Source organism: Mugil cephalus, chromosome 2 (assembly GCF_022458985.1).
Source record: "Mugil cephalus isolate CIBA_MC_2020 chromosome 2, CIBA_Mcephalus_1.1, whole genome shotgun sequence".
Lineage (NCBI taxonomy): Eukaryota > Metazoa > Chordata > Actinopteri > Mugiliformes > Mugilidae > Mugil > Mugil cephalus.
The window spans coordinates 17,520,374-17,544,906 of record NC_061771.1 but is presented as its reverse complement, the minus strand read 5'-3'; the positions used below and the strand labels follow the sequence as shown (position 1 = coordinate 17,544,906).

The 24,533-nt window shown below is 42.3% G+C and overlaps 1 protein-coding gene across 2 annotated transcripts in view; it reads left to right on the top strand.

Annotated features, from left to right (window-relative positions):
- The window catches only part of nr3c2 (nuclear receptor subfamily 3, group C, member 2), a 79,440-nt gene that overhangs the window by 28,530 nt on the left and 26,377 nt on the right, over nt 1-24,533 (top strand). For both annotated transcript variants that reach the window (XM_047578500.1, XM_047578499.1), the window contains exon 3: nt 17,621-17,748. In XM_047578500.1, the coding sequence (XP_047434456.1) occupies nt 17,621-17,748 (128 nt within the window). The remainder of the gene's footprint in view (nt 1-17,620; nt 17,749-24,533) is intronic.

The window sequence follows — 24,533 nt, the reverse complement described above, 5'->3', positions numbered from 1 at the left end:
CTGTTCAGTTTTCTGTGAAATCTCAGAATGAGCAAAACGCCAAACCTCGCTCAGGCGGACTTGGTTCGGATCAAACTGAACCATGGTTCGGTTTGTGCCTAGAGTGAAAATGTGTTTTGTGTGGCTCCGACATTATGGCCAATCACAGGAAGGTGCAGCAGGCTATCATTAGAACAGGAAAGAGGAAATATGAGCCGGAGTAGCGAATAGGGGAGAGGAGGAGACCGAGTTTTAAACTGAAATATGGTTCATTACTTAATGAAAATGCTGACATTTTTCAGGTATTTAGGAGAGTGAGAGGGAAAATATGAGAGCACGGGAGAACAATGCCACCTGGAGATAAAGAAACTGCAGATGTGGTATCCATTACATTTCTCTGTGTTCATTCTAACGGCTGGAGAAGGTTACCCGCTGAACAGACAGCACATCAGCGGCAGACGCACCTGCCTACAAACCAGGCAATGTCAAGTGTAGGCAGCGCATGTAGGAGATGACGAAAGGACATACTGTAGGTATGTAATGTAAATTTGATCGCAAAATTGAACAGTGAAACCAAAACTAGTCAGATCAAATGTACAGGAGATAATGTAACAAAAACCTGAACCTTGGTTCGGAAACACAGAAAGGTCGTACCTGGACCAGAGGTGGTCACGTTAACAAATTTTGCTAGCACTCACATTCATGTACACGTTTTTTTTTTTTCCCCATCTGGCACTACCCGAGGCGTAAAACCCAAATAAAGAATAAAAGATTAAAAGTGGATTTGATATTTAGCTTAAAAACTGAACAAAGCAGCCATGAAATTAGGTTCACAGATTTTACCCGCAGTCGGACTGTGAACGTTGAGCACAAAAAACGAAACGTTGAACGCAAATATGAAAATGTGCAATCACACATTCACAGAGGAAGTGAACGGAATAATCCTAAAAAGTCTTTATGACGAAGACGAAAGATTGTTACCGTGGTAACTTTTAAAATCCTTTCATGCAGCGCTTTGGTACCTGAAGCAAAACACACCCACCAACGCGGCTCCTCGCTTTGTTTAGCACAGCAGTGCTTTCACTCTGAACTCCTGGTGGAACTCAAAGTGTGTGAGAAGAAGTTGCCCACATGCTCAGACCTCACAGCACAAACTGAAACTAAATGTCTGCGTGGAAGTGGGGGGAATATTTTCAGCCGTCTAGCTGGAGTGAATTAGCCACAATAAGCCACGGAGAATGATTAGAAATTATTGCTTTTGAGATTCCTTGAGACCGCCTTCATTACGGCTAATTGGATTGAATGGTGCCCACTCATTGGCCCACATTTGTGCGTTTACATCGTATTTAAGGCGCTTAATCTGAGTGGCACTGATATCATGAGACTGACATTTAAGCTCTTAAATCCCGAGGATGCTATAAGGGTTTTAGAGAGAGAGGGAGGGGGAAGGAGTGAGGGGGAGCGAGGCAGAGGGAGAAAAAGTGGGTGAGGGAGCAGAAGAAAGAAAAACCGGTGAGAGGGTCTCGGCGACTGCGTGCTCAGAGAGACAGTGAGGCAGGATGACAGTGCAGGGCTTTTGTTCGAAATACTGCCAGCATGTCAATTCCGATGTAACATTTTTATCGACACCATCCTCACTGCAACCTGACAGGCGGGCAGGAGCTCAACTTTTTACGTTCCACGCCAGAAGTTCGGGGACACTGAAACAGGTTCTTTGGCAAACTTTGGAGGAAGTTTTTCTCCCCCCTTCCGACTGTTTTCGGCTGCTTAAGGAAGTAGACTATGCAAGACTGACTTTATTTGAGCACTTGACCTAGAAAAAGGAAAAAGCTCTTGTACGTACTGTACTTTGAGTTCACAACTAATATTTGATTTTATTGTGACTGTATACAGTGTTTGGTTGCACAACGTCTGTATAAACTATTTACTGCACGATTTGCTGTTGATTCACAGGACCTCAGGGGGAAGAGCGTTTACTTTATAGGCCTGTGAGGCTTCTACATCCGACAATGTACCGAAGCGGTGATGACTTTCATGTGTGAACAAATATATATGCTTAACCTGTATGTCTGTGTCAATAGAGGCCGTGCCGTTCGTGAATATATACACAGCTAGTTGTTAACTAGGTAAGTCATGAGAGCAGACATTTAGACTTGTCAGTCGAAGGGAAATATTCCACTTAGGGGAGGTCCTGAACTGAAACGTCATTAAAACACAACAAGCAAGCAAGTGCAATCCTCTTGCTCTGGTGCGAACACACAAATGTGGCTAACCGCTGAAAAGGTTTGGTAGTGGAGATGCAACGTTAATGTGTTGGCGTGGCCTCTATCCCAGCGGGTCGGAGTATGTTTTGGTCACAAAAAATTAATGCTTATTTGATTTTCATTTTAAAATTCAAAAACCTTAAAAATGAAATGAAATTTGACTGCAGAACAACTAAGCCACATATTAAACTAAAAAGAACTACATATAATCAGGGAATAGTTAGCTAGTAGCTAACATTAGCTAACATTTTCCCATGTCAAAAATCACATCAGAGTAAGATCCCAAAGACGTTTCAGTCTGGTCTAGGGAACCTACATTAAAGTAATGTATTTGGACGCTCTTGCTATAGACACAGTACCGTCCTCATACGTGCTCTTACTTTGAAAAAGGAAACGTCCGGTTGCAAAGTATGAAAAAAACGGGCGCTTGTTTGTTTCTGCCTTCTAACGATTTCATTTTTTTGGTTTTAGAAAATGAAAATCGACCAGTTTTTAAAGTTTGGTTTGTCCCGTCTCGACCCTGATGAAGATAAAAAGACTTGAATTTAATTTAAAATTTTTGAATTTGAAAATGAAAATCAAATAACCGCTCAGTTCTTGTTTTTTTAATATCCTTTTCTGAACCGAAAATCCAATCACCAAAACATACACAGACCCCACTGACTAGCAGATAAACAGTTCCATTATGCTTGAATATTCAGGTTGGGTTGTATTTTTTGATGGATCCTTTCCTGCCCTGACATTTAACCAACGGCTAAGCTAGCTAGCTATTTCATCCTGCATCCACCTGGCCCGCCTCTGCCTGCGCTCAGAATCGGGTTGTTGGTTGCCAGGGACAGATGGACTGAAGTTGCATGGACTGTGTAATAAGCGACCTGAGTAAATCATGGACCTGTGTATGATGATTAGGAGAAAACCAGAAAGGAATGTAGTGCAGTCCGAAGCTTTTACGAGAACTTAATCTTTTTTTTTTTTTTTTTTCAGTTTCCACTCGCCCAGTTTATGCTGCCTTTCAGTGAAGCTGCTGTTATATTTAGCCCTTTTATAGCACTACCTGGCTGTAAACAGAAGTGCAGCAGATTACTGCACAACTGTCCATCTGGACGTTAATACACAATAGAAACCCAAAGCTATTTCACTGGTCACAGACAGACTGTGTTCTCAGTTTGAGCTTTGCAGCGTATATTCATCCAAACCCACCAGGCTGGGCAGAGCAGAGTGTGTCTGCACGGAAATGAAAGATTCCTTTGATGTCTAATTAGCAATTATTGACATATCGCCACAGTTTCTCCTTAAACTCACTAATCCTGAACAGCGAGTTGTTTGATGGCTTTATTAACTGCGAGTGCTTGGATTGCTTTTGACCACCTCAAATGATGCAAGCGTTCCGCATTGATCCTGTGCCTTGTGTCTCACGTTTGTTTGCAGATTGCTCAATAATCCAATTATTGCGGCACCGCTTTCCTTGAGACCCCGCCATGTGTAAAGAGTAGAGGCACCTCCTTGGCAGAAAGAGAGGAGGTCTGAGGAGAAGGAAGTGAAGGGAAGAGGGAATAGATAGCCTGAGAGACTGTTTCAGACAACCTCTGTGGAGAGCGAAAGAGAAAGAGGGGGGGGGGAGTGAGCGAGCGAAGGAGAAAGAAACCACTAAGGGACCGTGGGGCTGTGTGTGTGTTCATGTGAGAGGAAGAAAAAGACGGAGGGAAAAAACAGGAGAGAAAGTCGCAGGCGAGGCAAAGTTACCTTTATGAATGCACTGACCTATGCACTTCACATTAACCTCCCCCTCCAAGAGAATTAGTCTGTATCATTCACACTCGGATGTTCTGAACTGCACCAATTGATTTCAGTGGACCAGAAATAAAGCAACTGAATCTCTTGTTTCTCGACTAAATACTAAGGAAATAAATGCAAGTGCCTCACAGACAAGCCGGAAACAGATTATGTTTACCATTAGTCCATTGTTGTCTCTCTGGATGGATTTGGTGTGACTGGAATTGCTCCCTTGGGTGCAAGACTGTTGGAACAGATTCATAAGCTGTGGTCGGCTAAAGTGTTTCTCTGTTGTTTTTTAGTTTTTTTTTTTTTTTTTCTAATTCTCTTCCTTGTGGGTTGGATTTCAAATGCAGGTAAGGAAATAGGACAAAGAAATGACAAAAAAAAATGTTTCCTTGAATGACATTCAGCATCACTGTACTGCACTGTGGCAGCCATTCTAACCCTATTAAATCATCACGAGTGTATTACTTGTGATTGACGGCCATGGGCGGGTAGCTCAGACAGATTCATTTATGCAGCATTTGCTCCTGGTTAATAACATGATGCTATCACAAGAAAAACAAGTTTGCAAATTGCCATTAAACCCAAACATAAAAAAAAGTCTGTGGGGGGCAATGACTTTAAAAACACAGTTCGACTAAACATTTCTACATGCATATGTTTTTATTTTTTATTTTTTTTTATAAATACTTAGCAGTACACAACAGAACATGAAAGTCTTCAGTGTGAAGGTTAGCCTTGAAGTTTGGCTCCGCAATGGTACACGTTGCTTTCTGCAACAAATGGCTCTAATCCACATAAATTAGAAGAAGTTGCTCAGCAGGAGGCAAAGATTACAGGGATAATGCGCGCAGTGTGTTATTCGGAAAAGACTGGAGACGTGAAGAGGCCGAGAGGCTCCGACAAAACAGCTGAGGAAGCAGGAGTGTTTACAAAGGCCCTGTGAAAGAACTGCAGCTGGGGTAAGGGCCTTGCAGTGGCATGCCAAAAGTTAGCCCTCAACAAAAAAAAAAAAAAAAGGTGGCAAGAGAAGAAGACTGAATCAAATCAGTGGATGAAGTTAAGGAAAAAAGGAGATCACTGTGGCTATGTGACTGGACCGTTTGTTCTATGAAAAGCAGAAATGATTGTTTAATCTTGTAAAAAGATACAGTTTTGTAGATTTCCTGAACCGGAAAGCTGCGGAAGAGGATCCGGAGTTAGAAACCATGGAGACGCTGTGACGCAAATAAAATGCACGGTGACGCAAAAACAAATAAAAATAAATGCAGCAGACAAATCTCAGTTTCTGTGTAACGATGGTGCAAGACGGCTGCTGATTTATTTACGGCAGCAGAGAATCCTTCATGTTGAACCTCAAAGGGCTATGTATCTACAGCGCAGCGGCGACCGTTGTTGACCAAGTTGTAAGACTTCATTATTTTAGTCTGTAACATGCAGAAATACAGTAACTGCCTGTTTAGGTGGACTCCGGTGAAGCTGTGGACCATAACATCTGTGTGTAGAAGCAGTAGGTGTTAAATGGAACGCATGACCTCTGTTTCCCGAAGGTATTCAGTGGTGACAGATCAGTTCAGAGCAGCATGGCACCTCTTCTGAATTTACAGTAACCACAGTTTGTGTGCTTTGGCCGGGGATCTCAGCGAAATGCCTCACCCTCTAACATGGCTGTTATGACAGGCTTTTTCATATAAGGCCTCTGCGGACAGACAGATCCTGGGGGCAGAGTACATTAAGAGGAGTCATTGGCACATGGGGGCTGTCAACGTGCTACACAAAACATGGCATCAGAAATCAGGTTCCAGTGCTCCTGTCAGGTACATATAAAGTGTTTGATGCGAGATTGACACCCACATCTCTCCCAATTCCATTCCAGCCTTTGTAAAAGTAATTATGCTCTATTTCCTCTTGTAAAGCTACTCATTAGTGCTGACGGGTCTCGCAACATGAAGCAGAACAGTGAATAGATAGAAAACGCGGAGCTACAAGCAGCTTTTCCTGCTGCACAAAGCAGCGTTTCAATAGGGAATCCTTTGTTCGCTGCGTAAATCCCCACGGCCTCCTGTTTAAGAGCTCAGTGTGTCACTTGAGAATAAACTGCTGCTCTCAAAACAGCGAATCAAATACACATATTTTTTTTTTTTTTTTTTAAATCCTTGTGGTCCACAAGTGGTGTCCTTTAAGAATGATCACGTTTCCTTATATTTTATCTTTACAGTACGCCTTTCAAATCAGCTAATGCACATACCGTACTCTACATGAGACTATTTCCTCTCCCTTCTCCACCTGAGACATGTCTCCTATTCTTAAATATTTATGTAATCACCTCAAGATGTCGTGTATTTACCCTGATCTTCGGTTTCGTACACCTCCAACAATGAGATGCAGTGTATACACAGTGGAGAGCAGCAGGGAGAAAGAGGAAGGAGAGAAAGCTCTGAATCAACAGTATTTCCCTCGGATGGAAAAATGTAGGAGATATTCTGAGCCCCTGGGGTATTTGGTTTGGTGAATGTTTTATTTGAACAGGGCATCTTAGTGGCAAAGCCCGATGTTATGATTTATTAAAAGTGCAGCGTGAAGGGAATTACAACGCGATGGGAGATGGTGCATATGGATGTAACTGTATGTTGATGAATGTATTCATCGTGTAACATGTGACTCCGGCCCAGAGAAAGACTGCGAGGACAGTTCAGTCAGATGATATTCATTTCATGGCCATGGCGGATACTACAGTGACATATTGTAAAAATGATCAAACAAGGCCTTGTTTTTATGAGGACGTGTTCAAATAGGGTAACGCTGGAAACATACAACATGTCTGACTGTGCTTGAACTAAAAGGTCCTTGACTATTTAATCACTTGAAGGGAAAGGGTGCTTTGGTGTGGGATGCTCTTTGGGTTCAGTTTGTAGTCAGAGTAAGAGCAAAAGAGGCAGGACGCCCAGTCATGTCCTGATGGTAAGCAAGCAAGCTAGCATGATGCATTTGTCAAGCAAAACCTTTGAAGAAAGAAATTATATCAGCTATTATATCAGCTTTGTTTAAGGTTGTCCCATTGCCCCTAGAGGCGAAGTCCTCCGATTGCTCATTATCTAAGTCGAAATTTATTACGTGTCCACCCACTAACCCATAAACGAACTCATATTTTACAATCAGTTAAATGTTATATTGTATCATTACATCATGCTGTACGCAAGAATCATATTGTGACAACCCAATAAAGTAAATACTATTTATTAATCATTCAGTTAGTGTAAAGTTTGTCAAAGGCCGTTTATAGGTTCCCAGAAACCAAGGGTACAGGTTAAATTTACGTTTGATCAATACACAAAAAAAAAATAGCCAAAGAAAGCACACACAAATGAGAACAAGTGAAACAAATACAAATCTACACACTGAGGAAAAGTTAAATAATCCAAGGTCTACCTGATTTAACAGTAAAATAGAGTGTAGTATACTGTACTACTGTTGGCTAGGCTAGTTAGCTGGTGTCTTCTTGTTGGTTGCTAGCCAGCAGCTGACTGCTAGCCTGCTGGTGGGTTTTTCAGTTGGACTGCGCTTCTAAATGTGTTTTGTCTCGGATCTTGGCAGAGGGGAGAAGTGTTGTCGCATATCCCATCACTTCTTACCTTCTGCTGTTGGCTAGGCTAGTTAGCTGGTGTCTCCTTGTTAGCTGCTAGCTGACTGCTAGCGTGCGGGTCGGTTTTCCAGTTGGACCGGTCTTCTAAATGTGTTTTGTCGCAGATCCTGGCACAAGGGATTGTAACATCTCATCCTGTGTAGTAATGAATATCACATGACTATATGCTATCGGAAAGATATCCTCATTAAAGTCGTTACGTAAATTTTAACCGTACTGTGCCAAAGCGAAACTCTGATAATAACTTTTCAAGCAACGATATTGTCGTAAATCAGTGGTTTAGACCAGTCAGAGTCAGTCAGCAAACAGGTCAGTATCTGTGAATTTTAAAATTATTTAGCTTTATCTGGAGTACTTCATACTGCTCGTTGGCATCCCTGGAAGTAGCCAGCTGGGAAAGATGACATGGACGCCTGCACTGAAAGGGCAGCTGCATGCACCACTGCAAATCTTTCACCTTATTAAATATAGATCAACAGTCAGCTACACCTGTGGGGCAACTCTCACCTGAGCCAACGACTGATGCTGTTTTTAACCGGTTGCTGGCCGCCATATGTGTTAAATTTAAGTACAGTGATGATGAGAGCTGACAACAGTTGCTTAAAACGGTCTCTCCCTCTCGATTTTTCAGCGTGACGCCCCCTCTCCTCCGTTCTCTCTGCACGTAGCCAGAACATGTCTCTTTGTGCGACACGTAAAATAGACTTTGGTGTTAAGGCAAGTCTGGGCATTGTGTGGCGGTGGCCAAGGCCTGCTGCCTGCCTTATGATAGAGATGTAGGAGGTAGACATGCCATTCAAGCTGTAGCACTTGCAAACTCAATACTGAGCTCTCCATTATCTCATTGTGAAGAAAGCAGTACTGAAAACTGAAGTCTCTCAGTAGTTCTGTTTCCTCATTGTTGAGGCCACTCTGGTCAGATTTCTCAACTCTGATCAAATTAGAAAATTGAGAAAGGCTTTTTTTTCCAGGTTTGTTGAAAGCACCTGCTTTTGCTTTACTTCGATAAATGACCCAGGGTGTTTATTTTCGCTATAGCATAATGGTTAAAATATTTCAGTACGTGACAGCAGGCACAAAGTGAGACAGCTTCACCAACGCGACAGTGGATACTTCTTTATCTCCGCTGAAGATCAAGCATAATTGAAAGTGTTGGAATAAGTTGTGGTAGGGCTGCAGTCATGTGGGGTTAGAGATTAACCAAGAGTGAGATTAGTCAGCACATACATATGTAAGGCTTTGATGATTCATTGTGTAGGGTGAGGTTTTCCTTTATGCAGTAGTTTTTTTCATTTTTTGTGAGAACCTAATTGCACCATGTCCCTCAGCAGGTGTTGCATTGTTCATCTCGGTGGCCATCTGGGCCTGTAATCCTTTGGAGATGAACACCAACATTATGTGTGTGTGTGTGTGTTTGTGTGAACTTGTTTGGGTCTTTTTTATTTCATTACAAACGTATGGGACCTTCTGTCCTTGTGAAGTCAGAAACATTCGATGAAAATAGTGTTTACAACAAGAAGGTCAAGTAATGATGAACAAAAAAAAAGTCTAGTGTAGGTTAAAGTCTTATAAATGTACCAATCTTGAAAAACAGAACCATAAAATGATAGAATATGGGTATTTCTCTTTCTTTTTAAGCTTTTTTTGGGCAGGTTATATAATAATATAATTTTTTAATATAAAATTAAAATGTTAATATCAATATATATTCCACATTTCTGCCGTTTTATTGTTGATGTGTGACCTGCACATTTCTGTTAATTACCTTATTGCTCCTGATAGTTGCTGTCTGCAGCAGTTCAACTAAGTGGCTGAGTGCGGGCAAGACTTCTATCTGGGTATGAGACAGCTCTTCTGCTGTTGAACCTGTCAAATACTATAGGAAGGCAGACTGGAGAGCAGTTCTCAGCACTTCTTAAGCTAACATGCAGAATGTGCGATGTGGCGTTAAATTCCTGGATCTAAGCCAAGTAAAGATTTGGCTCCTGTGCACAGCCAACCTCTTGGGGCTGTGGTTTCATACGCCGTGCCTTTAGTGGCCACTTGACTATTAACAATACATGTAATAAACACTGTATAGCTAACTTTAGCCTTCTGCGTATATCCTAATGTACTATGGTTCGTGTGCAGCTGGTCTCCCTGCCTGCTCTTGCTCCTCGTTTGTCCTAGCAGAATTGTAAATGACTGGTGGGTGTTGAGGATGATCACATGTGACAGCTAATGCGTAGGGTTGCTGGCAACATGTGTTAGCGCCAGTGTACATTAACCTACATTCAGAGAGAAGCCTTTTTGAATCGCGAGGGAAAGGAAAAGGTCATCTTTTGAATAAGATATTTTTTGGCACGTTTCATTTCTCCGTAATCACAAGCCTAGTTCATGTAGTTCTTGAGGTTTCAGTTTTAATGCCAACTTATTGCGTGCTTCAATCTTATTCACTAGACCGTTTTCTGCACACGACGCAGTCAGTGTAAACAGGAGTCGGCTGCTAACTGTTACTGGAAAGTGGAGAACGGTGGTAAGGAGTGTGTGGTGTGGAGGTAGCTCAGGTCAGGGCTGATCCCTTAAAGATAATCTCCCTGTCTAGGGATTTGTTTTTCTCATTTGTCCTAGGGCCTCTAAGCTGAGTTTGGAGGTCACTTCCTGTACAAGCAATAGGACCCAAATCTGGCTATAGACATATTTGTAAGGAGCCAGGTAATGCATGAAGTCAGCGGGAGAGCACCAAGTAAGCGTAAAACAGAGCTGAAACATGAACACCCCACGAGGTCGGGTCTGGAGTTCAGCCATGCCACTGAAATCAAAGGATTTGGTTCTGCAACTAAACCAGTTTTTGCAGCGCCGCTTTGAAGTGGTCCATTTGTGTTTTTCTTCGTGGCAGTTAGTTAGATTAGAGTTAGTTTTGAGCCATGTTTCGCAAAATTGGTGAAAACAGGTGCCCGTTTGTATGTTTAGTGAGACTTAGGCCAACTACCATGTTTGTTTTTGTTGTTATCACATAGGTTTATGTTCAAAAGGGCAAAGTGATTTAAGAGAATGAGCTGGTATTTTATGTTCCTTCGCCTGTTGAACATTTTGTGTTTATCACTGACCCCTTGTTTGCATTGTTTCTCGATTTCCCATGTCTGGAAATCAACCCGATGGCCGGCAATGTATTTCTAAGCATGTCAGCCAGATTGTGTTCACAGTTGTTTTATGACTGTTTCTGTTCCCGGTCCAAAGGATCTTGAAAACACTGCGCTAAAAACAGAAACTTAGGGGATCAGTAGCAGATCAGTATGAGGAGGACATGACGAACACGAGTTCTCCAAGGCACCGACGGGACTTTTCTCACAGTCAGACAAAACAGTGCTGCAGGACCCCATGGAGGAGGGGCTTTGCACATTGTTGTTAGTTTCAGTATTAGTGCTGGCGGCTGAATCGTATTTTGATCGCCACAATCAAAAGACTATGAGGCCGGCATCGGAAAATTTCGCTGATCCTACTTCTGCTCCCACTCCATCATTTACTGTCTTGCTCACTCGACCACCAGGAAGCTGGCAAAGTCAACGTTTTCTTATTTAGTTAGTTATCAGAAATGTCATCGTGTCTTAGTGTTGCGCAGCTCCAAGTTGGTTCTGGTTCTGCATCTTCTCCCACAACCACATTTTATATTCATGCATCCCGTACAGTCCTCACTCGCTTGCCATCTCAATTCGGATGAATGGGAAGGTTCTTGTTCCCACCAGATTATGTGATGTCAGTCGGGTGACAGTTTGGTGGAGGAAGAGGAGTCGAGCGAAAAGAAAACACGGTCATGGTCATGTTATCCCAGATTTTCCTCACGATGTGGAGGCCTAGTTGTTTTGTATAGCAGCTATATTTTACAGGTTCATCCACTTCAGATTGGAAAAAATATCTCTTTTAAAAAAAAGTGGGAAAAAGTTTTCAGGAGAAGCGGCTCAAAGTTCTGCTCAGCCTTGTACATATACATTATTTCTTAAGCTCAGATGCGAGGACCATCTAAATTGAGTTCTTTGCGGTAGTGGAGAACTCCGTGTGTTACTCTGTGAACTCTGCGGACATGCATGGTCGAACTGAACGAGTGGGAGTCTTGACCCTATAAACTGTATAGGAACTGTTCTCTTGTTGTGGCATTTTAATATATCTTCCTCTAAAGTTTGAATTTTAACGCACAGTTTGGAAAGTATGAAAAACAAGACACAGCAACGTTTGTGAAGAGCGCACCAACGCTCGGTGAAACACAGAAACTTTGGGCAGGCAGTGGTGGCGTCCCGTACCTAATTTCACACTTTTATATGGATGTGATCACTCTGCCGGCATGAATTACGGGAGTTTCCAGCCTTGATAATCCTTCCCACCACATAATAACACCCTGCCACATCTTCCCGGGATCCGTGCCTCTGTTCTCTATCACTTTGCCAAAATATCTCAGGTGATTAATTTAATTCAATCTGCGTGACAGTGAGTGATTGAGTAAGAATGGTCAACGGTTTTTGCTGGTTAAAACCGGTTGTGTTCCTTCTGCCTCCACATCTGCATCTGTGAAACCCCTCGGCCCTCCAGCTGCAGCTGCACGCTAAGAACAAGGTTAAGGTTCAGTTGCAGTGTGGTTATGAAAGATGTTTATTGTTGTTTATGGAATCTGAAGACAGGTACAGCTTCAGACATGTTGGGTTCCAAACTGGATACTGTGCAGATCAGGATGATAGCAGCATCTGCCCATAGACCCAGCCACTATGAACTCCCCTAAGAGCACTGAGTGCATGTGTTTGTGTGTGTGTGTGTGTGTGTGTGTGTTCGCATTTCTTGACTTGTCTCATTCCTTTGTTTACAGTCATAACAGTCTATTTATAGGAGGAAGATAATCGTGATTCGCTGTTATGGGGAAGGTCACTTAAAGTTTGTAGGCATGCAGTACAGTAAGGTTTGGAGTGGAGACAACGTGACAGATTGGAATTTAAAACAAGGAATGCAATTACAGCCGGAATACCAGATTCCTTCAGACAAAAGGCAAATTTTCCATTTCCATTTCTGTACTAAAATACTTTTGATTTGAAAATCTATCTATGTATGTATGTATCTATCTATGTATCTATGTATGTATATAAAGGCAAAATTATACACACCGAAAGAGAAACTTGCCATTCCTGCTAACTGGAACGTAATGCAACAGTATGTAAAACATCTTAAGGAGATGATTATATTTGTCCAGACCAAAAGTGGCAGTAAGTCAGAGTAGATTATACCATAACCTTAACACAGGTGTAACACAAGCTCGCCATGGAGGAAATCTCACATTTCTGTATGCTCAGGTACTCTGCCCAATGCCAGGGTCACCTTCACCGGGAAAAATAAATCCCTGGTGGCTCTCTAACACTACCCAGAAGACCTCTCTCCCTTTGAGAGGCGGTGAGTGGGTGTCAACCTAATGTTTATACTGTCTGCTCACGGTTATATAAGCCATTTTGTCCTCTTTCTAACTAATCTACCTTTACCTTTCCTCCATGCCAAGTTGTGTGTTACATAAATATTCTTTCAACTGGTCTAGCTGAAGGTTTTTTAGCATGCCGTGGTGTGTATTACATAAATATTGTAGGCCAGACTGTAGAGAGGTGCCGCACCGTGGAAGCTGCTTTTTTTTTTTTTTTTTTTTTTTAAAGTCAAGGATGCTTCTCTTTCATGAAGGGCAGGTTCAGGGAGGCTGTGGCACTTAATCTGAACTATCCCTGTGATAACAGCCTCTAGAATGAACCAGTCAGCGTGTCTACTCACACACACACACACACACAGCACAAACACACACACTTATCTATACAGTGGGCGGCTGGCTCTACAGCAGTGTAAACAAAGTATTGTACATGTGTGCGTGTGCGGGCAGACAGTGTTACATGCATGATGAGGACATTGTTTTTCTATACAACAGTTCTCTCTGTGGATCAGCTGCTTGTTTACTGACGCTGCGGCGCTAATGTACTTACGTGGGTCACAGGGTTCATTCTTAACTATGAAGGCTTGCCGTCGTCCATCATGCAGCTGTCTCACCCCTAATTATTCACCCATAATAATGTTATCTCGATAAACCCAGAATGACGACGGTCCAACCGCAACTTCCTTTGTGTCTCCAATTTGTCCGTGTTCTTTTTATGCCCGCTAGGATGATTGCTGACCTTTCCTTGTGACCCGCATTGATTATGGTTAATGGAGATTACGTCTATAGGGTATTTTTCTACATCCTGGTAAATAAACCTACTTTCCAGCCTTAGCTTTCAGCGAGTTAGCGTTCCTGCTGCAGCTGAGAGACTGCGGAGGTATTCGAATCATTTAAAAAATGCTCCCAGTGTGACATGTGTAAGAGGCCAATGTGAGCCCAAACATCTGTCCCGTGGTTCGCTCCTCGCACAGTTCGGTGGGCACTTTTCTTTTCCTGTTGTGATTTTATTAATAACGTTCCTAAGCGGCTCAATGTCCCGATAAGGAGCGAAGGGGGCAGCAATAGTTGGCAGAAAATACCGATTTCTTGTTTGCGCATTTTGGTGGGAAGCAACGGCCGTTGTGTACTCACACTGATCTGTACCCTCATTGGAAATAAACAGCAACTAAATCAGTTGTTAGCTTTGTGTGTTATCTTTAAAGATGAAAGGACACTGAAAACAATGAAACCACTGCCCTGGGGTTTTCTGTAGGAAGGGAAAAAAAAACAACTGGAGCTAAGAATGAGACTTTTGATCTGTGCAGCCAGTCTCATTGAGTTAGTCTGAGGCTGTACCCAGAAATAGAGAAGACAGGGGTCAAGAAAAGAAAAATGTCTCAGACCTAGTTCACAGAAGCTGCCTGCACACAAATGCAAAACTTTTTTTTGAGGTTATCATTACTCTACAAAGGCTTTTCGATAGATGTTGGCTGGGGACTTGCATAAACATTTTTATTTTTTTTTGCAACAAGTCAGCATTAAATTAGCTTCTTGTGCTTTTTGTCTCAGTGTCTTCAGTGTGAGGTGAAGAGTGACACAAAGCTGTAACAGTTACAACGACTAGCTTTAACAGGAGGCTACAAACAAGCGATGTATCAGCATTTAAACCTCCACTGAAACAGATTTAAGAATATTTCAAAGGAAAGAAAATGACAAGCCAGTTTAAATTTGGATTTCATCTGCGATCCTTGTTGCATCCCATTCCTACGTTTTCTCCATCCCCTTAAAACACACACATGTATAATATTCTCGTCTTTATTTTTTGCATGTCGCGTACGCTGCAATCTTAACATCTCTGCTCAGAAATCCGGATTTGGGAATGTCTGGTCGCCTGTGTTTAGTTTTGGGCTACTGGCAGCCGTTGGTGCACAGTCACTGCAGCCTGGCTTGTCTGTTCTGGTTTCATAAGCAGAGAGAGCGAATGACCTATATACTTCTCCGAGGGAGGGGAAGTCACCTTCGTCGGTGGACCAGCAGGCTGGCTGGCTGGCTGGCACACAGCGACAAGGTTTTAATGTGCGGCACTATTAAAGGGTTGACCACTGACTCGATATTAGAGGCATACTTTAGAGGGACCTCTCATACGCTGCTCGTGTTGTTCTTGGCCATAAAACTTTCTGAGGCTGTTATTTTTGGCTCACCGTGTCCTCTTCCTCACGCAGCTCAGCGATGGTGCGAAAAGGCCAACGTATGGGAGAATATTCAGCGCAATAATAATAATATGCTAGGAAACGCGTCTCTACGTGGTTCGGATGCGGTTTCAGCTAATGTTAATGTGTGCGTGCACGCACACACGCACGCACACATTAACATTAGCTGAAACCGTGGGGCCCTGTGCCAGAAAGATCAAGTCAGACAAACACCTCACCAGAGACTCCTCTAAGCGTCCTAACAAATTGAATGTGTGTGTAGATGGACAAGAGGGAATTAGATCAGTGGTCCTGATTGTATCTGAGTGTGCTGTTGCTGTACCCCTTTCCACCTAGTCCCCTGGAGGAAATGTGTGTGCATGAGAGAGAGAGGAGGAGGAGAGAGAAAGGTTCGCAGCTGGTTTGATTAGGGATGTACGGAGAATGTTAACCAGACAATCACCTTGCATGTTATTGATTGAGATGGAAGAGAGGCAATTAGCACAGAAAAGAAGGGGAGGCTGAGGCCACTTTCAATGTTTTGATACAAGGTGTTCTCTCTTTGTACCCATCTACATGTTGTGTTCTTTGTGTTGCCTGCATGAAGATTTTTAAAATCAGTTCAAAGCTTCTACTGTATATCCTAATTTTTCCACAGGTTTAGAGCCAACCTGCAACGTGTCAAGTTTTGATTATCAAACAGAATAACTGGTTCTCTCTCATTAGTAGCATATATCAGGAGCATGTAATAAAATAATGGGGGTGGTTTAACTCACACTCTACATTTAAATAATAAGTACCTGGATTCATAATAGGCTAGACCGTAGGTCTTCAGCAGGGATCCGCGACCCTTAGGGGGTGTGTGGCTGTACTGCAGAGGGTCGCAAAATCTTGGTTGATTGGCCTTTTTTCATATATCTATCTATCTATCTATATATATATATATATATATATATATATATATATATATATATATATATATATATATATATATATATCCTTTCATTTTCTCCTACAAATTTCAATTTCTTTAAATAAACATTAACGTGAATCCAACATATTTTAGTAAAGGGATAAATGAAGGCAGGAGATGTTGTCTTTCAGTCATTACTTCACTCAACAGAGCACCGTGTAAAACAGAGCACCAAACTGGACCTGTCAATCTAAGCTTCCTGTACACGATGAGCCCTGCCCCTATCACTGCTCAGCCAATCACAGGGTTGCATATTGCAGACCACAATTGGCTGGGAACCTTCTAACAATGCTGCTCGCTCCCATGAGGCCAAAATGGATCACTTTGTTGTATTTTCTTTATATGTCAATTCTATATATCCACCCTACAGTTGCACATATTTGAAAAAGAATATTTGAACCTGTGTATTATCTGAACAACTTAATAATGAATGCAAATTCACAATAATGATCTACATTTATAAATAGCACTAGACTGAGTTTAATATGGAACACATACAGTAGGTAGGGGGTCCCGGCTTAATCCCTCATCAGTCTGGGGGTCCTTGGTCTGAAAAACATTGAGGACCCCTGGGTTAGAACGCATAAGTTTGGACCCTTGGCTTTACACACCATAATCGACAAGCATCTTAATTGCAGGAACAGTTAACTGCAACTCCTAACTACATCTCCCGATGCATCATTTAGAACATAGTGCTCATCCTGGGCTTTAATGGTCGTGTAATTGTAGGAATCAGTCAGTGGTGAAATAAGTGAATGATGCCAAAGTCAACAACGGCTTGGATGAGGCAGAAATGCAGCAGACTGTTATCAGTTCTGTTGCCTTGGCTGTTCGTTGTCGCAGAGTCAATACAAACAACATGCCATGTTACTTACAGTACAGCACTTGTCGGGACTGATTCACTCACACCTTTGAGCCTAAACTGGTTTAAATTATTAAGCAGAAGCATTCTTTAACTCTGCCACGGCCGTTGTTACTTGCGTTCACCTCTCAACACTTTTTCCACTGCTTCACATTTCCTGCCAGGGAAGAGGGCAAGTGTTTTGAATCCTACTTTAAATTTGGCATCCTGCTCTGTGTCTCTCTGCTTATTGAATTTAAATAATCTCCTCTATAATTCTGTCAGTGTCATCTCTGTAAGCCTGGCGAAGCTATAAATCAGAGGAGCGCAAAGCCCTCTCTTGGTTGGCAGACATCTTTATGGCTTGCCACATTGTGCTGCTACTGTCAGTGGGTCGTAAAACCTGAGAATGTTACACCATGTGTATCAGGCTGTAGTGTAGTTAGGAAGGGGGCAGTCTGGGCCGCGCTTTGTTGTTGACTTTTGAAAAATTCTTTGTTAATTTATGTGCGGCCTAAAAACTATTTTGTGTGTTCTTTCAGCTCACCACTGAGACAACCGTCCTCAACTGCCAAAGTGTGCCTGGTGTGTGGAGACGAAGCATCGGGCTGTCACTACGGCGTTGTGACATGCGGAAGCTGCAAAGTGTTCTTCAAACGAGCTGTGGAAGGTATGACAGTATCCCACGTTCCGACAAGATGTCACCGGTCGGGGGGTTTTCTGCGTTAGCTGACAGCGCTTAGCGCGCTACAGGTTAAGAAAACACAGGTAAATGAAGCAGATGCTGTAAAGACGCAGGGCCTGTTCAGACCTTGCTTTGAGATTCAATCCAAGCTATCGGGAAAAGACAGGTGTGGACACCTCCAGGACACATTTGAAAGCACCGATCTCTGATTACATTTGCAGGTGAACTTAGACGCATGTGTAACTTGGTAATGTAAAGGTAACGCGATTACATTACCAGTGGAGTTTTGCCTCATTCGTTCAGACAAAAATAAATAAACAAGTAAATTTAAGTAAAAATATGCAATTTAAAGTATTTAATATGAGTTAGTGAGTGTCGTTTGGACTAATAAAATGTAAGTAAAAATGAAAGTAGGTAATATGAGTACACGAGTGTGATTCTGTGTTAATTATTGATGCAGTCATGGTGATCTGTGAGGAGCCATGTGTGGTTAAGTTACGTATTGCCTCAATCACCGGTGTCCTTATTTATCTTTATCACCGGAGATTACAGTGCGCATGGAAACTTGTAGAGCTGGAGCTATAATCCGAGTTTTGTACAGGTCTGACTAATGTCACGGCGGAGGTCAATAAGCCGTAACTTATAAAACACAGCTCTGTTCTTGCTTCTTGAGCAACGGTAGAGATCCATTACAGACAGTAGCTGTTAAACTATTGCACCAAATGATGTCAGGAGTTTTTTTTTTTAAAGTTTTTTTTTTTTATCGCGTACAGAGCGAGATCAGACCTGGAGACGCATGTTTAATGCCAGGTATGAACTCACATACCTAAATCTGGCCACTTGTGATCGGATCTTAATGCAAGGTGTGAACCCGGCCCGTGAGTGCTGCATATAAGAAAAAACAACAAACACAAACCAATACAGAAAAAAACTCCAGCACCCAGACAATCACTGCAATCTGTGACACGGATAATGTGAATCCTCCGTTTTTTATCTCTTGGCCCACTTTAAAAAATAAAAAACTTTTTTTTTTTTTTTTTAGTTACAGTAAGGTTACATTATGCCAAACCAAAGTCTCACGGTCATTTCACTGAATGACAAATGAATTAAAAGAATATTACCTGAACTGACAACTGCAACCTTCAGACTCATTGGGATTTATTAAGAGTAGTTTGTGGGAGGGGTTTATCCCAAGTGCAAGTTTCCAAGCTTTCCTAACATGGAAATATTAATCAGATATTTAACATTGCTTTTCTGCTGATAGAACAGAGAGAAGAGCACACGATGACAGGCAGTGCAATTTTTGTTTTTGCATGAATTATTAACCAATTGTGTAAGGCTTTTATTATTTACCAGGTGGCATGTGCGTAAACTATTTATTTTCTCTGAAAGATCATTAAAATGACAATAAAACATTATAGACTGTGACCATCCTCAGCAACACGTCAGAGAAAAATAAATGCAGTAGGTTTCCAGCAGCAGCTCTTCATGTTATATTTAGCTGGAGGAAAATCAGCAGCAGTTGTAATGTGTGTTTCATGTTGTGCCTGTTTGCCTGCGGCTTCAGCCTAACTCATTTAAATTAGTGTTTGAATGCGAAACACACTTTTACACAACCAGTGCAGGCAAAAAAGAAAGAAAATAAATAAATAAACATGCAAACAAGACGTGCAGCCAGACATCAAGCCTCAAGGTGATTTCCTGACCATTTGAGGAATTGCACTCATTTCCAATCAAATCACGCCTTAATTTGATGATATTTACACACTGTCATTACGGGGACCTGAAACCCGATTATGTGTCTGGGGTTATCGAATCAGACATGCCGTTGCTCTTGCTTCGAGCCTGCCCGACAGAGAGTTGGTGGCAGACTTGTTTGTGAGTGCTAGTCAGACGAGGCTGTGGACAGTGCCAGCGTTTCTGTGCGTTATTGACCTAAAACTACGTAGTTAAATCATTCAAAGGCCTCGATTTCTCTCCAGATGTGATCACTCGGAGTTTAAAAAAAAAAAATAATCGAATTTAACTGTTTACGTGGACGCTAAATAAAATGATTGGTTGTATAATCTGCCAGACATGTAACAGAAGAAGAAGAAGAAGAATGTTTCTGCTCCAACTGGGCCTGGTATACGCTGATCAGGCAGAACATTATGACCACCTTCCTAATGTAATGTACATCTCCCCAGTGCCTCCAAAACAGTTTGGGATCTAGTGAGTTCGGAGGCCTGATCAACACCTTGAGCTGTTCTTCACGTTTTTCTTCACGTTCCTGAACTGTTTGTGTGTGTGTTTGTGTGTGTGTGTGTGTGTGTGTGTCAGGCTGCATCCTGCTGCTATGGGGTGGGGGTGTGAAGTAACGTGCACACAAATGCACGCCAGGTCCAAAAGTTTCCCGGCAGAACACTGAATAGTCACAAAGTGATCAATGTACTTCGCTTCTCCTTGTCAGTGGTCATAATGTTGTGGCTGATTAGTTCATAGCTCAGCTGCAGCTCCGTTTCCTCCTGATCTCGTGCGCCCAAACCACTGCAACCGTTCAAACTATAAAAAGATGCCTGTGCCTGTATGGCGGCGTGATGTCATCAAGGTTGCATGCAACGTGTGAGCCGTTACCTCGGTTGACCCGACCACAGCTGCTGCTGCCGCTGCTGCTGCTGCTGAGGTGGAAAGAGGGAGGTAAGGCGGAGTGAGGCAAAGGATGAAAATAGTGAGAGGAGGATTTTGCACAGCGAAGTGAGATAGAGGACAGTGAAACAGATACAGAGAGGGAGGAGGGGAGGAAGGACAAAGGAAAAAGTCAGACACAGACAGAGAGATAAAGAGAGGAGGAGCCGAGAGAGAGAGGGAGTAAGTAACAGGGAGAGGGGATGGAAAGTGATGTGTCAGCAGTATGAGCCGGAGAGGTGTAAGTTAGGACGTGAGGAGACGTTGTACTCCTCCTCCTCCTCCTCCTCCTCCACTCTCCCAGCATTTCCTCCTCCTTTCTCCTCCTCTTTTCTCTCAAAGTTAAAAACTTAGGCTTGGCAGGAGATACATATAAGAAGACTGCAGAGAGTGGGCATCTGTACAAGGGGAATAATCCAGCCCATGCTTAATTTCTTTTGGCAAGGCCCGCCTCGGGGGACACAACTTTTCAGTCGGCTGTAGCTCATTAGACAACTAACTGGCTCACGGCCCTTTACTACAGAGCTAGTTAGCATTCTGCAGTCATCAACAAATCAGATGAAATCCTCCGATTGTTGAGGGTCTCTCCTCTCTCTTTTATCCGAGTCACACAAGTCATTGTCGGATGGCGTTTTTTTTTCTTCTTTTTTTATTTTTTACGTCACTGTATCTTGGCGCGTTTATCCTTTGAAGTCCACATTTTAGGTTTACATTTAGACCATCTGTTTGGAAGTTCTACTGACCACATGGGCCTTTCACTGTCCAAATCTGTTCACTTACAGTCCTCCTCAAGAGGACAAATATTCATTCCACTTAATTTTGTTATATCTACCAGAAGGCCTGCCAACTGTACACTATAAAGCTCATAACAGTGGCCTTGTGAAATATATATAAATAATAAATTGAGCAGTCTTCTGGCTGTGAGTTTTGCAAAATGCCCCAAATTTCAGTCTTTAGTCTCATTCACAAGACGGCACAGCGTTATTCACTGAAAAAATAACATTCTTCCACCTGCTCTCCTGTTAAACCAAAAGTCCTCCCGTTTATCTAATTCAGTATGGCAGTTCCTGTTACGCTCACACATTGTATTTACTCTTCAAATCCGTCGTATTTTTTTTTTCTTTTTCGTACCGTCGACCAAAGGAGAAGACGGGTAATCGTTTTCAGGAAGATTATAACGTTGACAACTGCATCGCTGTTGTTGACTCAACTGTCATGTTCGAACATGCACCGAATTTATTCTAGTCTTCAGTATACGTGCTTATCCAGCGCCGCTGACAACAACCTACTGACACAGACCAGCAGTTTGTAAATATGTGTCATCATTCCTAATGAAATGTGGAAATAGCTGAATGCATTCATATGTGCTTCTTTCCAGCATCCTCTCCGCTAAAGACAAGTTTGTTGATACAAGACAGCTGCACTCAATAAACGACTCCATGTGGAGCATATTTGAAGAGTTCAACGCCAGCTTATTATTCACATGTCATCAGTGGCTTGGCATGTCTGCTTTTCGTAACTTTACCAGGCCCTGCTTTTAGCTCGTTGGCTGTTTTTTTTTTTTTTTTTTTTTTTTTTGCAGTGCTTTTTCTTGAATCAAGGGGTTTACATTAGACGTGAAACATTAAGGCCTCGTTACGTTCCTCTCGCCCCAACTCGGTCCGCGTTACCATGGCGCTCATGTCAATCCGAAAACCTATTCTTTGTCTGAGGTCGTCTGAGGACTCGGGCTGCACAGTTTTGTGTTTTAACTGGCAGCTCTGCCATCCAATCACATGTCCGTGGAGGCCTCCCTCCGGTGCTTTCATGAAAGAGTCAGGTTGTGTGTGTGTGTGTGTGTCTGTGTGTGTGTGTGCAAGGAGCTCATGTAACCACGGATGGAGAGGAGCCTATTTAACAGTGTGAACACAGCTCTGCAACACATGTCTCACATCAGGCATCCTTTGATCAGAAACAGAATACAACATAAAAAAAAAGAAAAAGAAAAACAACAACCACAGGCACAAAACAGTAAAGGTAATCAAGGTATGCAACACGGGGTAGGAATTCAGTCTGCAAAGCTTACTGTTGGTGGAACACGTTGCTGCTAAACGATATTTATGTTGGAGGGTGCAGCCAGAGAACGGGGCTATTAAGTTCAAGTCTGGATGCATTTTAAACTCTAATAATAAATACACATATATATATATACACACCGATCAGGCATAACATTATGACCAGCTTCCTAATATTGTGTAGGTCTCCCTTGTGCCTCAACAACAGTTGTGGCTCATCAGAGAATGGACGTGGGTCTTCTGAGGGTGTAGTCTGGTGCCTGGCAACATGACGTTGTTAGTGGGGGTCCTTTGGGTCCTATGGGTTGAGGGGAGGGGCCACAGATACTTGGGATCTGTGGATGTAGAGGCCAGATCAACACCTTGTGATGCTCTTCATGTTTTCTTTTGTGTGTCTGTGTCAGGGCGCATCCTGCCATCACCAAGGAGTGTCATTGCTATGGGGTGGGGGTGTCTGATCTGGGTCGATACATGTCTAAGTAACACCCACATGAACGCCAGGTCCAAAATTTCCCCAGCAGAACATTGAATTGTCACAAGATGATCAGTGTTATTCACTTCTCCTGTCAGTGGTTTTAATGTTGTGGCTGATCGGTTTAACCAAAAACGCTTAAGAACGACCAGCGTCAGTCCAGAAGTGTGGAGTTCAGGTTTTGGAAAGTACTCAGAAAAGATTAAAATTATGTTAATTTCAGTTGTAAATAGAGAACTTTTCCACACACGGCTCTACCACTCTAGACATATCCAGTTTACAATAAAAGGGAAACAGAAAAGCAGAATATCGTCATAAACAAATAGACCGACATTTGGTTTGATAAATGACTCCGATAATCTGTTTCATAAGTCGCTGATTATTTTATAAGTAACCGATTAAACATTGCAATACAGCCGTGGCCCTACATATAAACCCTTTTATTAAGTAACACACGCGCGCAGGACGTTTGCTGCGAGTGTGATGATATAACTACTTCCTCCATGGCAGTGGCTGACCCGTCTCTCTCCAGTGGATATAATCTGGCCCCCATCTCTTCCTGCTCCCTGGTGACACCTTTGTTCTTTGACATTAGTGTGGGTTACACCTTTTGTGTTCAACCAAATAAGCAGTGCCAATCTGATGAGCTTTTATCAGTGTCCTCACATGGGATAATTTTTTTTTTTTTTTTTTTTTTAGATGCACTGTTGGGAAACTGTTGTGAGATTATGTTATGATCAAGCGGCAACCCTTAGGGCTAGGAAGTATCCTGCGCTGCAGTTCTTCTAATGGCCACTTGAGGCAGACTGCAAAAGTGTGTCAATCACCATAGAAACTCCATGTTAAAATAGAAAACTCCCCAGCTGGAGTAATCACAGAGGGTTCGTTCGATCTTTATATGCAGTCAGTGATTATGATGCGCCGCAAAAGATGGATATCATATTTGTTGCTCTTATTCTGTCCATAAAAACACTTATAACTCAGAATTATGACTCAGAAGCTCCAAGGACTCAATATAATATAATATATAATATATCAGACAGAAAATGCATAGCTCTGCTGTAAGATTATTCTCTGAAAGCACGTAGCACAGGTTTTTACCTGTAGTTACGAGATAATAGTTGTGGATAAGAGCAGATGAGACTTTTTTTGTGCATCAAAGACGACTTTTATTAGCACATTATCATGTACGAGGCGACTTGGGCCTCTATTTACATCCTATATTAACTTCTGCTCCCTCTTGTTCATAATGATCCAGACAGGGAAGCTTAATTGTGTAGAGCCCCATCCACCACAGCTGTTTGTGTGTTGTCCAAAGAACTAGAGTAGCATTTCAAGGCAGTGATTTGCATACTGCTGGCCCTGCGGTAACAACAATTACATCTTAGAGAGCCCTGTTTTTTGGTTGTTTGGTATTTTTTTTTGTCTTTAATTTTTGGTTACATAAATACCCATGAAGGATGATTACAGAATTGACCGAACGCTTTCAGAGTAGATAATTAAATGACATTGATCCACGGGTGCATTCTTTATTTGCCATCTCTACAGCACTGGCTCACGACTTAAGAAATATTCATCTG